General features: G+C 35.0%; 1 protein-coding gene across 1 annotated transcript in view; it reads left to right on the forward strand.

The window, feature by feature from the left end:
• Window positions 1-8,750, forward strand: part of LOC125645867 (uncharacterized) — a 51,361-nt gene extending 42,611 nt beyond the window's left edge. The window contains exons 47-64 of the mRNA XM_048871753.2: window positions 261-521; window positions 781-903; window positions 1,025-1,144; window positions 2,211-2,333; window positions 2,414-2,536; window positions 2,668-2,790; window positions 3,835-3,957; window positions 4,247-4,507; window positions 4,623-4,745; window positions 4,866-4,892; window positions 5,052-5,158; window positions 5,247-5,308; window positions 5,393-5,574; window positions 5,809-5,908; window positions 6,019-6,035; window positions 7,339-7,486; window positions 7,729-7,880; window positions 8,041-8,750. Of these exons, the coding sequence (XP_048727710.2) occupies window positions 261-521; window positions 781-903; window positions 1,025-1,144; window positions 2,211-2,333; window positions 2,414-2,536; window positions 2,668-2,790; window positions 3,835-3,957; window positions 4,247-4,507; window positions 4,623-4,745; window positions 4,866-4,892; window positions 5,052-5,158; window positions 5,247-5,308; window positions 5,393-5,574; window positions 5,809-5,908; window positions 6,019-6,035; window positions 7,339-7,486; window positions 7,729-7,880; window positions 8,041-8,048 (2,183 nt within the window). The 3' untranslated portion in view covers window positions 8,049-8,750. The remainder of the gene's footprint in view (window positions 1-260; window positions 522-780; window positions 904-1,024; window positions 1,145-2,210; window positions 2,334-2,413; window positions 2,537-2,667; window positions 2,791-3,834; window positions 3,958-4,246; window positions 4,508-4,622; window positions 4,746-4,865; window positions 4,893-5,051; window positions 5,159-5,246; window positions 5,309-5,392; window positions 5,575-5,808; window positions 5,909-6,018; window positions 6,036-7,338; window positions 7,487-7,728; window positions 7,881-8,040) is intronic.
• Window positions 8,751-12,989: the final 4,239 nt, after the last annotated feature.

A 12,989-nucleotide genomic window follows, 5' to 3' on the forward strand; every position in this document is an offset into this window, starting at 1 on the left:
TCTCCACCTTTTCATTATGAGTAGCATTGTCATTCATTGTGTGTAGCATTGTCATTCATTGTATGTTGTATTGTCATTCATTGTGTGTAGCATTATCATTCATTGTGTGTAGCATTGTAATTCATTGTGGAGGCATGAGATAGGTGTGTTTGCTCACTTCTTTTATGTGGAAATGTAGATATGCTTCCAAAATTCTGTATCTCTTAGAGACAATGCATGTTATTTATACGGGAAATTAATGAATATGATAATGTGCTTAGAATGTTCTGGAAACCGTTACGGACCAAACTGTGGGTTACAGTGTCAATGTAATGAAGAAAACACTATGACATGCGATAAAAGAAACGGCACCTGCAACTGTAGAGGAGGATGGACAGGGCTCAATTGTTCAGTGGATGTTCACGAGTGTTCTCGTACTCCCAGTATTTGTGGTGCGAACGCCAAATGCACAGAGGAAATTGGTTCTTTCAGTTGCCAGTGTGATCCGGGCTTTCAGAAAACGTCATCAAATACATGTTCAAGTATGTAGAAATAATTCTTTCATTTGGTATGAAGAATATAGTAATTGATACATGTGTTGATTTGAACTGTCTTGAGATCAGTTTCTTTTAGTATGTGTCGCAATACATAAGTCAATCCGTTGAAAGTCAGAATTCGTTGTGTAAATTACCGCCAACAAAAGACTTATTTCTGGGCGGAGGCTAAATTTCCATCAGTATTTAGACGTAAAAACGATATTATTAAGTCTAGTGCATCTGGGGTTTTTTTGGTCCAAAATAGATATAGATGAATGTGTGACAAGAAGTCATTCTTGTCACGTGAACTCTCGCTGTATGGACACTAGTGGTGGCTATATCTGTACATGTGACCCTGGTTTCTCGGGAGATGGACACACTTGTTCAGGTAAAATTACCCTATGAACCGTGCATGCAATTCTTCTTAAAATGTTTTCATGAATTATCATTTGCATAGAGTAGATTTATAGATATGCAATTCACGCTATGTTTGCTACATACTTTATCAGATGTAAATGAATGTTCATCACCAAGTGTGTGTGACCCAAATTCAAAGTGCAACAATACACGGGGAAGCTATGTTTGTACTTGTGATCCTGGTTTCATTGGAGATGGGGGAAAGTGTTCAGGTTAGTTTGCCATAAAGATCAGGCCTGGGAGTATCAAACTTTTTTTAGCACGTTTTCATACTTATACTCCGCGTTCTACATTGTATTCATACTCAAACATACTCCAAAGTCAAGGTTATAAAACGTTTATAGAATCATTCTCGCACTCAAGTGGAGTATAATGTACATGCTTAAGATTTTTCGAATATTGCTTAAAGGGACTGATTTACGTTTTTTTTGAAATAAATGTTTTTCAATTTTGATGTTAACAATGAAAAATATAGCTCATTCAATGTTGACAACCACAATTTGGACTGTCCGAATGCAAGGATAAAAGCAATATTTTAGCTTTGATTATGTGTTATGTAAACAAAGACTCGAGTCTTTTTATGTAAACAAACAAACCAGTGAAACGTTAATATTGTAATTTAAAGCATCTTCATTTTGTACAATCATAAATTTTAACTATTAATTGACACATTTTGCCTAAAGTATACTTGAGATGTGATAAATATGATAAACTTGGATCAGAATCCATTTATTTTGAAAACCCGGTATACATTAACACACCCCAGTCTTTGTTTTCAAAACAAATAATAAACTCTCTATAATGCGATTCTGTCATAACGAATAACCTTAAAAAAAATTAGAAACCTTCTAAACATATTAGACTGTAGATTTTGATCATTTAAAGTGAAAAACAAAATTTGGAGGAAAATCGTGAATCAGTCCCTTTAAAGTACTCAAAACAAACATAGCTGAGTTTGAGTATGAATACAGTAAAAGTTCTATAACCTTCAGGTCAGGCTACACGTGTAGCAGAGTCTTCCTTTCAAATGCCAAGGCTAAATACTATCAGCACTGAATAGTGTGTGTTTGATTCCAAAATTATCTTTGTTCTTAACCTTGCTAACCAACGAACATAAATTTACATCACGAGTAGGTTTTATTGTGGTGCTTAATGACACAATATAACAAATATCTACTACGAGGACTTCTGGAATTGTGCACGCATTGATAAATGAACTATCAATAATATAGCCTGACAATCGATACTATTTCAATGACTTTGTCATTTTTAACTTAGATGTTGATGAGTGCTTAAAGGAACCCCCGGAATGTCACCCTGATGCTCTGTGTAATAACACGGCGGGGAGCTTCTCCTGTCAATGTAAGGGTGGTTACGAAGGTGACGGGAAAATGTGCAAAGGTAAGAAAGCTTAGTGTTCACCTCAAACTCAATTTTGAAAAGGAATGTCTTGTTTACCTTAATTGTTATATTTTTTCTAGATATTGATGAATGCTTGCGGAACCTGTCTTCTTGCGATACGCATGCGCTTTGTACAAATACAAACGGTAGTCACACCTGTGCATGCAACTCAGGTTTCTATGGCGATGGACAAACCTGTCTAGGTATGGATATTGTATGATCATTTTCTGAAGGACTATGATGGGACCATACATATGTGTAATTTGAATCCTATTCACGTCTGTGTGTCATGTGTTAAACTATGGGTTTGTGTTTTATTTGGAACTCCCAACAGAAAAAGATGAATGTGTAGAAAACACACATAGCTGCCACGTCAATGCCTCCTGTATCAACACGTTTGGTAACTACTTCTGTGAGTGCAATCCCGGTTTCTTTGGCAGTGGCAGGAATTGTACAGGTGAAATACAATCACTTTTTGTATGCAGATGTATACAGATAAGTTACAGAACGATTTTGAGTTTTGTTCCGGTTCGTTGATTGTTGATGAAGTTTTGCCCCTTTATCGTAGAAAAAATACAGTTAAGGCCAGTTTTCCGGACGTTTTTGTGAACGCCTTGAGATATTGCACTGATTTTTTTACAATCACTTTTTTGTATGCTCCATTGTTATTTCGGATTTCAAACATTTCGGTTGAGCATCACTGAATAGACATTATTTGTCGAAATGCGCATCTGATGCATCAAAATTGGTACCGTATAAGTTTTACATTGATGAGTTACAGAACTATTTTGAGTTTTGTTTCAGTTCGTTGATGTTTGATGGAGTGGTAATACATATCAAGGTTTGTTGTTAAGTTCTTCATTGTACTTGCCGCCGCGGTGGTCTAGAGGTAGAGCGTTCGCCCCGCATGCGGAAGGTCGGGGTTCGAACCCCGGCCGCGACAGACCTAGGTCGTTAAAACAGGTAGTGACAGTTCCATAGCCAAACACTCGGCATCAGGTGTGAATGTCACGGGTCCTCGGAGATTACCTTAAAAATGGATGTCCCGTGTCACAGTAGGTGTGGCACGCTAAAGAACCCTAGTGCTTAATGGCCATAAGCGCCGGACATAGGCCTAAATTTGAAGCCCTTCACTGGTCTTGGTGACGTCTCCATATGATACAAGTGCAAAATTCTCCAGAGGGACGTTAAACAAGATATAATCGATCAATCATTGTACTGAATGCATGTAACATACAATCTTAATACCACATTCAATACTATACTTCGATGGATCTCCTACATTTAACTTTACTGGGGGCATTCATGTGCCGACAAATCTAGTTTTACAATTATTAACTCATTTGCTGAAGAATATCCTTTGTGTCCTTTGTTTTTGTATCATTTATGAATGTCTTCTGTTTTTATATCATTAACTCAGATATTTATGAATGTCTTTTGTTTTTATATCATTAACTCGGATATTTATGAATGTCTTCTGTTTTTATATCGTTTAAATCAGATGTTGATGAATGTTTGGATGGTACTAATGACTGTCATCTAAATGCTACTTGTCACAACACCGTCGGTAACTTTTCCTGCATGTGTGACATTGGATTTCATGGCAATGGCGTCAATTGTTACAGTGAGTATCAAAGAATGTTCAGTCCTGATGTTAAATAAATCTCTATTTAATGTGACTGGTTCGGTTTAAGTCAACACTCAAATACAATTTTAAAAAACACGCTCATAACGATCATACTTGCATGTATAATGAATCCACGCTTATTGCGAACCAATATGTGGAAAATAACTAAATTTATATAGGATATGATCAAGTCTGGGTAAAGCAAACTGGGGTGTTTTGGGTTTTTTTTGCTATCCCCGTAGGTTCATTATGACCGTGATTTACTGTATATGTTCTGCTATAACAGAATGTCCCAATATGGCGTTTGGTGTTGACTGCCAAAACCAGTGCACATGTAACACCAGCAATACCAGGTCATGTGACAAAGTAACAGGAGCGTGTGCATGTAAAATTGGATGGAATGGAGACACCTGTAGCGAGGATATCCCAGAATGCACAGAGAAGCCGGATACATGTGGATTGAACGCAATCTGTTCAGAACTACCCGGAAGCTACAGCTGCTCTTGCATGACGGGATACCAAATGACGACAAATAATGACTGTCAAAGTAAACTGATTTTCTTTTCTAGAATTTACATTATAGTATGCGCTTCCTATCTTGCTCTAAAGAGTTACAAATAGATAAGTTAGGATATAAAACATATCCATCTTCTTTATTTAAGATGTTGATGAATGCAACATCCAGCAACACAATTGCCACCCAAACGCACATTGCAATGACACTGTTGGTCATTTCCTATGCGCTTGTAAATCTGGATTTAGCGGAAACGGAACGTTTTGCACAGGTAAGCCATAATTTGTATAACAGGACTATAAAAACAGTATTCTCCAGAACGTATAAATGCATGTAGATCCTCTACCCAGTTGGTTGTAATATAATAATTTCCATTTCATTTTCGTTTCAGCCATACCCCTGAAGCCAAGTATTTCCGGTAACATTAATGTATTAAGTATTTGAATAGTATACTTGTTACATTGTATTGGAAAGGTGGAAGCTTTGTAACTGATTTATAATATACCATATGCATTACACATTGAACAATGTATCTTTCAAAAATGGTGAACAAACATCAGATCTTAAACATTTCCAGATACCACAGAGGACAAATACAGAATCAAAATAAGATTCGACATGAACACTAATCAAACCACCCTAGACGTGCACTATATCAACACAGTCCAAAGGATGACAACTGCAGTGAGTTATCGAGTTTAAGTTAGATTTTAAAATAATCACGTGATCTGAATAAAAATACGAGACCAAATGTTGCGTTTCTTATTTATAGCTAGCTTCGTTTTATCAAGCAACGATACCAGGATTTCAGAGAGTGGTTATTCTACACATCAGGTATTTTGTTTTCTTTTACTCAGTCCAGTTTGTTATTTTGGATGTATATTCCTCCATTCTTTGACGGTTATTATTTCACTGCAGAATTGGAAGTCTGGTTGTTGACCACCAGTTAGTGACTTCAAAATCCCATTCCGACCAGCAAAAGACTGACATCACTAAAGCCTTACAAAGACTAGCCAGTGGGGCCGTTAATATTGTATACGATGGCAGGGAACAACGAACAATATCTGTAGAACTACAGAATTTGGAATCCAGCAATTTTGGTAGATTCAGTTCGTCATCCTTTCTATATTAGAGTTACAGATCTTGTTTTAAATCAATGATGCAATGAATACTTGCATCATTGATTTAAAATAAGATCTGTAACTATCCATCTATAAAGTATTTTATGATAATGATAGAAGTCGATAAGTTCTGACAAGTTAAAGAGAGGCTCTCGTTTCTTCCAAATGTTTTTGTATACAGATACTCGTAAACCAGACATTTTCATTTCATAGTGAACATTAGCTCCACAAGTCTCTGCACAATTTATCAAGCCTTACAGCCATGCCAAGAGGGTCAAAAATGTTCAGAAACAAATGGAAATATTGCCTGCAGGTACGTCAACTTTATAAAAACATTTCTATTATCAAAAGTAATAAACAGACACTTCATGCATGAAAATAAGATGAAAAGAAATAATATGTAATTCATTTTGTTTCTTGTAGCCCACTGACGACATCAGGTAATAGATTCGTGTATTTATTACTACTTTATCAACATATTTACCACTAATATATATAACATAACATGTACGCTTTGAAAATACTATTTTATCAAGCAATGCCTGCGCTTCATGAAAACCTTCGCGATGCATGATATTGCTTTTCGTCCGTCTGTCTGGCATACTTTCTGATCATTCTAACTCCTTTCTGTATCATGAGGTACCGTGCATTGTTTTCCACAAAATCGGATTTTCCTGTAGATGTTAAGTTAGCATGTAAAATATCTTGTAAGTGTATAGAAACTACTAGTATATGGGATCTAAATTGAGCTGCAATGAATACAAATAGGGTCGAATCGCTCTGAATGCTAGTCACTGGATTGTGTATTATTTAGATAGTTCAGGGGAATAGATTGTATTTTCGTAATGTAAAGATTCTTCTTAGCTCTTTTACGAGTAAAAGAATTTCGTATACATGAACGACATATATTTTCTAAAAGAGGATCCTTGCTCCTCCTAGGAAGCTAATCTCACCTCTGGGACATCCAGGGGTTCGTGTTTACCCAACTTATTTTGTATTCCTTATAGCAGTTATGAAATTGATCACTATTCGTTATCTTCACCTTTCATTCAAATAAAAACACGTGTATTGATACCCACAGTTATGGTTATTTCACTTGTTTAAGCAATGTTGCCTTAAGTAAAACGATTTCCAAACTTGATCTACTATCAATAAACGTAATTAGTGGTGTAAACATTACAATTGCGCGTGTTTATCAATACAGCAGTATTCGATCGCGTCATTTGTATCCATGTACACCATAACAAGATGCACTGATTTCATTAGCTGTTTTATATATAGAGGATTGCGTAATGATCTAATGAGCCCAACTTTTATATAGCGACTGATGTCAAGGGATAGTGCGATGTCACACTTGAAAATAATACATGCTAGAATGTATAACATATTGTTTAAGATACTATATGTTTCCAGAAATGAGATAATATACCAAATCTAGGAAGATATTTTCCGAATGCGAGACAAGATTTAATGCAATGTAATTGTAGTAGACTATATAGAAATCCATGTATCATATGTGTAAAGGATTACTTTCAATAATACAATTACACAGTTAATCTATATTTTCTGCGAAGGAGAGAGAGAGAGAGAGAGAGAGAGAGAGAGAGAGAGAGAGAGAGAGAATATAGAATAGATTTATTTGCCAATCATCGTCCCACTGGGTCATAGCATAGATACAAAAATGAGTATGACTTGTAAACCTATAAACATACATGAGTACATATTTGATTTAAATATTTTCAGATAATTACATGGTGATAGTTGGACCTGGAGTGGGAATTCCATTAGGAATAATCACTATCCTGGGACTCTCCATAGTCTATCTTTACCTCAAGAAAAGACGCGGTCAAAGAGAGCCTAAACCGGACTACGATAGCAGATCTGTCATCAGGTTTTGATTGTGAATTAATCTGATAAACCCATCATTCTACCGTCTTCCTCTCCCTTGATTTTCGGTTTTTTAAATGGGGTTAGGTGTCAGGAAAATCACAACTGATGGTGACATGAACTGATAGTGAAGGATTGTTTATATCATTGGTCAAACCTAAAGCATATTGATAATAGTTTTTAATCCCAAAATTGGTCCCTAAATGATTCAAAACTATTCAGTATAATTCTACGTTATATTTGCAGTGGAAACAGTGATGACTCGTTGATACATTCCTCCGGTAAGGGTATAACAAAACGTCTGGATACAACAGGAAAACGCAGACCATTCAGTCTGCACGACGAGTCCCCCAGCAGCAGGGAGACACGAACTTCCTCCAGTCGCTTCCACAGAGGTTGTAAGTAATTCGTGATGCAATTCCAGTTTGTGTGTGTACTGAAAGTGATAAAACGTGTATTAGATCAGGCAATACTTTGTATTAACAAGATAAAGCTCTCTTTCCAGCTCATTCAAAATATAGCATTAATCAAATACACTAAATGTATACTCAATTTCAGATTTCTGAAGAACACCAACAATTGTTTTCGATTCCAGATGCTGAATAGAAAAGACCTTTTAAAAACTATTTTGTTATAACGTTAAATAGGTCAATTAAAAACTAACAATGTCTTTATTTACACATGACTCCAAATATGAAGAACATGTATCGTGAATTTGTTGTACCGTTTAGTATAATAGTGATATTATTGATTCATTATTTATCCGTTTGCTATTTCGATTGCTAGCTACATGTATTTTGTAAACTATGATATTGTATGGTTCTTTTCATTTTACCCCCTCCCTTTCTCTCAAACTATCAATACATAAAGGACCTAAATAGTTTACTCTTATGATTACTTGTTCAATTATTCATGTGTTGAATATCATTTAAAATATTGAAAAATAATATGCATTCTATATATTTTATCTACTTGATAGTTCTAGGAAATACCTGTACATTTGACTATCTTCGTCAATATTGTGATTAACAATATTACCTTCCATTGTCAAGTCATAGCATACTATTCCGTAAATCAGAAAGCGAGGGTCGTAAAGCAATGTACTACTCTTAATAGCGACATCGCTACTGTTTCCTTGTACACTCTACTGTTAGTTCTCCTTATGATAATTTTCCTTACATACCCGGTATACCTTTCTGGGATGTTTTGAATTTTGTGCTTTTACTTTTGTATGTTAATTTCATCATAATAAAATTTAAAGTAAAACATATCCTTACAATGTATTTATTTTGCAATTCTTGTGTTGATATATATATATATATATATATATATATATATATATATATAAGTCAAAAAATAAAATCCAATACTCAAACTTTTATCTATAGCACTTTCGCCCTGCGGGCTCGTCAGTAGATTTTTAAACAATGTAAACAAGGTCGATTATGACGTCATCCTCGTGACGTTATGTGGGCAACGTTAAACATAATACAGTCATGATTGTGACGTCAGAACATTATACAATGTTAATTTTAGGCACTTTTAAAAATACAGACATATTTAAAATAGTTCAGTCTATAAGTTTTAAGCGCCCCTGAATTCCTGTACATTAAAGATGACATTCTATGCAAAATGTACATGTTAAATAATATGAAGTAAAAATATTAGCAGTTTAGTTTCGGCTTAAACAGTTTTATGAAATACTTTTCCTTGGCTCTGCGTAATTGTTCATTTTCCTCTTTTACTTTGTAAAATGGAAAAATATAAAAACTGCCTTCCCCGCACGAATCAAAATGTCTGCTACGAGAGGAAAATGAACAATACGCCGGTTTCGAGATACGTTCGAGTGATTTCCCTTTGAAGAACTCTCGTACATATAAAGGCGCGAAACAACTTGTTTACATGCGGGAGTGGGACGAATATTCGTCACTGCTTAAGTGAATGTACTCAGTAAGTCTCTCATACGCTGTTTCATCGCCCGAATTCAAATGATACATAAACTAAGTAAGTGATAAGTATTCAGGGAGTATTCAGGGAGTAATTAAATACATGGAATTCTTATTATGTAAAACTTATACGGTACCAATTTTGATGCACCAGATGCGCATTTCGACAAATAATGTCTCTTCAGTGATGCTCAACCAAAATGTTTGAAATCCGAAATAACTATGAAGTTTTAGAGCTAAATACAGCCAAAAACAGCGTGCCAAAAAATCATCACGTAATTTTGTTGGTCGTAGGTATCAAATCCAGGATATTACTTTCAAATATGACATTGTTTTTATGTTTCTGCTTTTGTAAAACATTTCTTTCAATAGTATTTTGTATTTCCAACATTTTTAAATATTTAAAGAGAAGCCGCTTTTAATACATTTTATCGTCTTCCTCACTGTAGGTTCACTCTGTCCCACTTAGTCCCTCAAAGTTCTACTAAATGTACCTCCTACACAGGAGAGCTCTTATCTCGAAACTGACGTATTACGCAGAGCCAAGGAAAACTATTTCATAAAACTGTTTAAGCCGAAACTAAACTGTTAATGCTTTTACTTCATATTATTTAACATGTACATTTACATAGAATGTCTCCTTTAATGTATAGGAATTCAGAGGCGCTTAAAACTTATAGACTGAACTATTTTAAATATGTCTGTATTTTTAAAAGTGCCTAACGTTAACATTGTATAATTTTCTGACGTCACAATCATGACTGTATTATGTTTAACGTTGCCCACATAACGTCACGAGGATGACGTCATAATCGAACTTGTTTACATTGTTTAAAAAACTACTGACGAGCCCGCAGGGCGAAAGTGCTATAGATAAAAGTTTGAGTATTGGATTTTCTTTTTTGACTTTATTCTACCCCGATACCAAGAAAAAAGAATTTATTGAATATACATGTATATATTAACTATATGGATCCCACTACCGTCCGTATCCAGGGTTAACCACACGCCAGGCCGATCGACCATCTAGACAAGTTTTATTCTTGTATTACGGTCCAAAACTTTATCAAACGAAATTATGTTCACTGCAGGATGTAATTCTGATGAATGGGCCCCGTATTTGCTGTCATGGATTCTCACACGCTCGGATAGTTTGGTTCCATTCTGCTCTACATAGTTTTCTCCACAAGGGGTACAAATCGTGCAGTATATAAAAGTTTCGCGATTTGCATGACATAGTGATACGTGTATAGTGAACGTCTTGTCACATTTGAAAGTAAACGTCTCTCCTACTGGTCTTTTTTAAAAATGTGGACAGACCCAACAAAAAAATGGAACACCTAAAGGTCACACGTTACACATTGAAGAAGCCAAAGTTGGTCCAAACTTGGATTTTTCAACACAAGAATACAAACTGAATTGCTCTCCATCACACGCTCTTTGAACCACCTCAGGTTATGGGTGATATTCCTTCCGAATCATACCGTTAGTTCCTTAAACTTAAATCTATTAACAAAACAAAATCGATGCCGTCAACATAAGCAACATTCATCGTCATAAGAAAGTTCAGTCTTGCATTAAAACATATTTCAAGTTCAGGTATACACCCTCTATTTCCTACAAATATACTTCCACTATTGCATCCAATCGTTTTAATAACAAGCAAACTTTACCGTGCCTAGATATAGACGATCTTATACATGTAGATAATCCACCTACATGTTTTTGTTCTTCGTCTTCTTTCAGCTATAGTACAGCCGGACATGTCATTATTGGTGATGTTGATATAGTTCAAAATGAGGACCTGAAATCACTTGCTTTAAAGGTTCAATCTTCAGAGAACCTCGGTCTTTCAATGGGATACAGAACTTTATCTCTATTATGAATTCTGTCGACGATTATAGCAGAAGATGAGTTAAATGTGCTTGAATTCCCAAGGACACGAATTGTGCTCCTTTTTAGCTGACTTGCTTTATATTCTTATGAAGCAGATGTTATTCAAAATTTACATAAAAAGTCTTCCTGTGGCTTTCAATACGACATTTAAATATATCGACACGTTTTATCTATTAACAAAATCATTCTTTTTCATATGTCGATTCAATATATCCCTGTGAACTCGAAATAAAAGACATCACAGAGTCATACACATCTGTTTTATACTTAAATATTTTATTGGAAATAGATATTACCAGCAAACTAACAAATCAACTTTATAACAAACGCAACGGGATGATTTCAGCTTCTCCATCGTCAACTTCCCATATTTATGTAGCAATATATCATTATCACCTGCATATGGTGTTTATATCTCTCAACTGATTCGATACGGAAGAGCTTGTTCTGTGTATAATCAGTTTTTAAAAGAAGGCAGTCTACTGACAAACAAGTTGATGTTACTGGGGTTTCAACAGTCTCATTTAAAATCAGCATTTCACAAATTATATGGTTGTTATAATGATCTAGTTTGCCAATACAACTGTCACACAGTGAAATACTGCATGGCGTGCTTCATACAGATTGTTAGGTCATTATTCACACACCGATTTTGACTAAGGATTACTCCGTTTACCCGATCATAGGCCCAACGGCGGGTGTGACAGGTCGAAAGGAGATATTTACACCTCCTATGCACCTGACCCAACTCTGATATGTCTAGGAGTCCGTGTTGTCCCTACTCATAATCTTATCTTGTTTGTAAGAGTTGTGAGACTGGTCAATGTTCCTTATTTTCATCTTTTCTCAACAAAAAAGACACTTCATTTATGATTTAAATGGAACGTTTTATTCATATACATGTTTGTAAAAATAGTTTGTAAAACATAAGGTGATATTATGTATTATGCCTATACACATCATAATGCCAATAATTTTCAAATAGTTTGAATTCTTTACAAAAGTAATTCTGTGTGGATTTATCTTTAATTGCACACCAAATCTCCTTAACAGAAGATAAAAGTTCTACGTTGCATTTTTAATTCGCCAAAATGAAAAGGTGGAGATAATGTTCAGTGATCAATCTCAACTCCTATAAGAAAACTTTTAAAAAAATAAATAAACAGATTTGATCGACTCCTGTAGATTTCTAAAACAAATCAACAACAATTGCCAGAAAAGTTTGCATTTTTGATAATTAATGTTGTTGGTTTTGGTTTTTTCTTTTAATAATTCTTGGGAAAAGAACATGTAACAATTGCACCTACCTTATTATTGCAACTTGGAGTCTATTTCATTCCTGACCAGTTTAAATACATTCTGCGAGATAAACAAGTGCAAATAAACGGGAACATGACGATATTACACAGTGATCAACTAACTAGTGACGATATTACACCGCGATAAATTAACTAGTGACGATATTACACAGTGATCAACTAACAAGTGACGATATTACACAGCGATCAACTAACAAGTGACGATATTACACAGTGATCAATTAACTAGTGACGATATTACACAGTGATCAATTAATTAGTGACGATATTACACAGCGATCAATTAACTAGTGACGATATTACACAGTGATCAACTAACAAGTGACGATATTACACAGCGATCAAT

Source organism: Ostrea edulis, chromosome 6 (assembly GCF_947568905.1).
Source record: "Ostrea edulis chromosome 6, xbOstEdul1.1, whole genome shotgun sequence".
In the NCBI taxonomy this organism is placed as follows: Eukaryota; Metazoa; Mollusca; class Bivalvia; order Ostreida; family Ostreidae; genus Ostrea; species Ostrea edulis.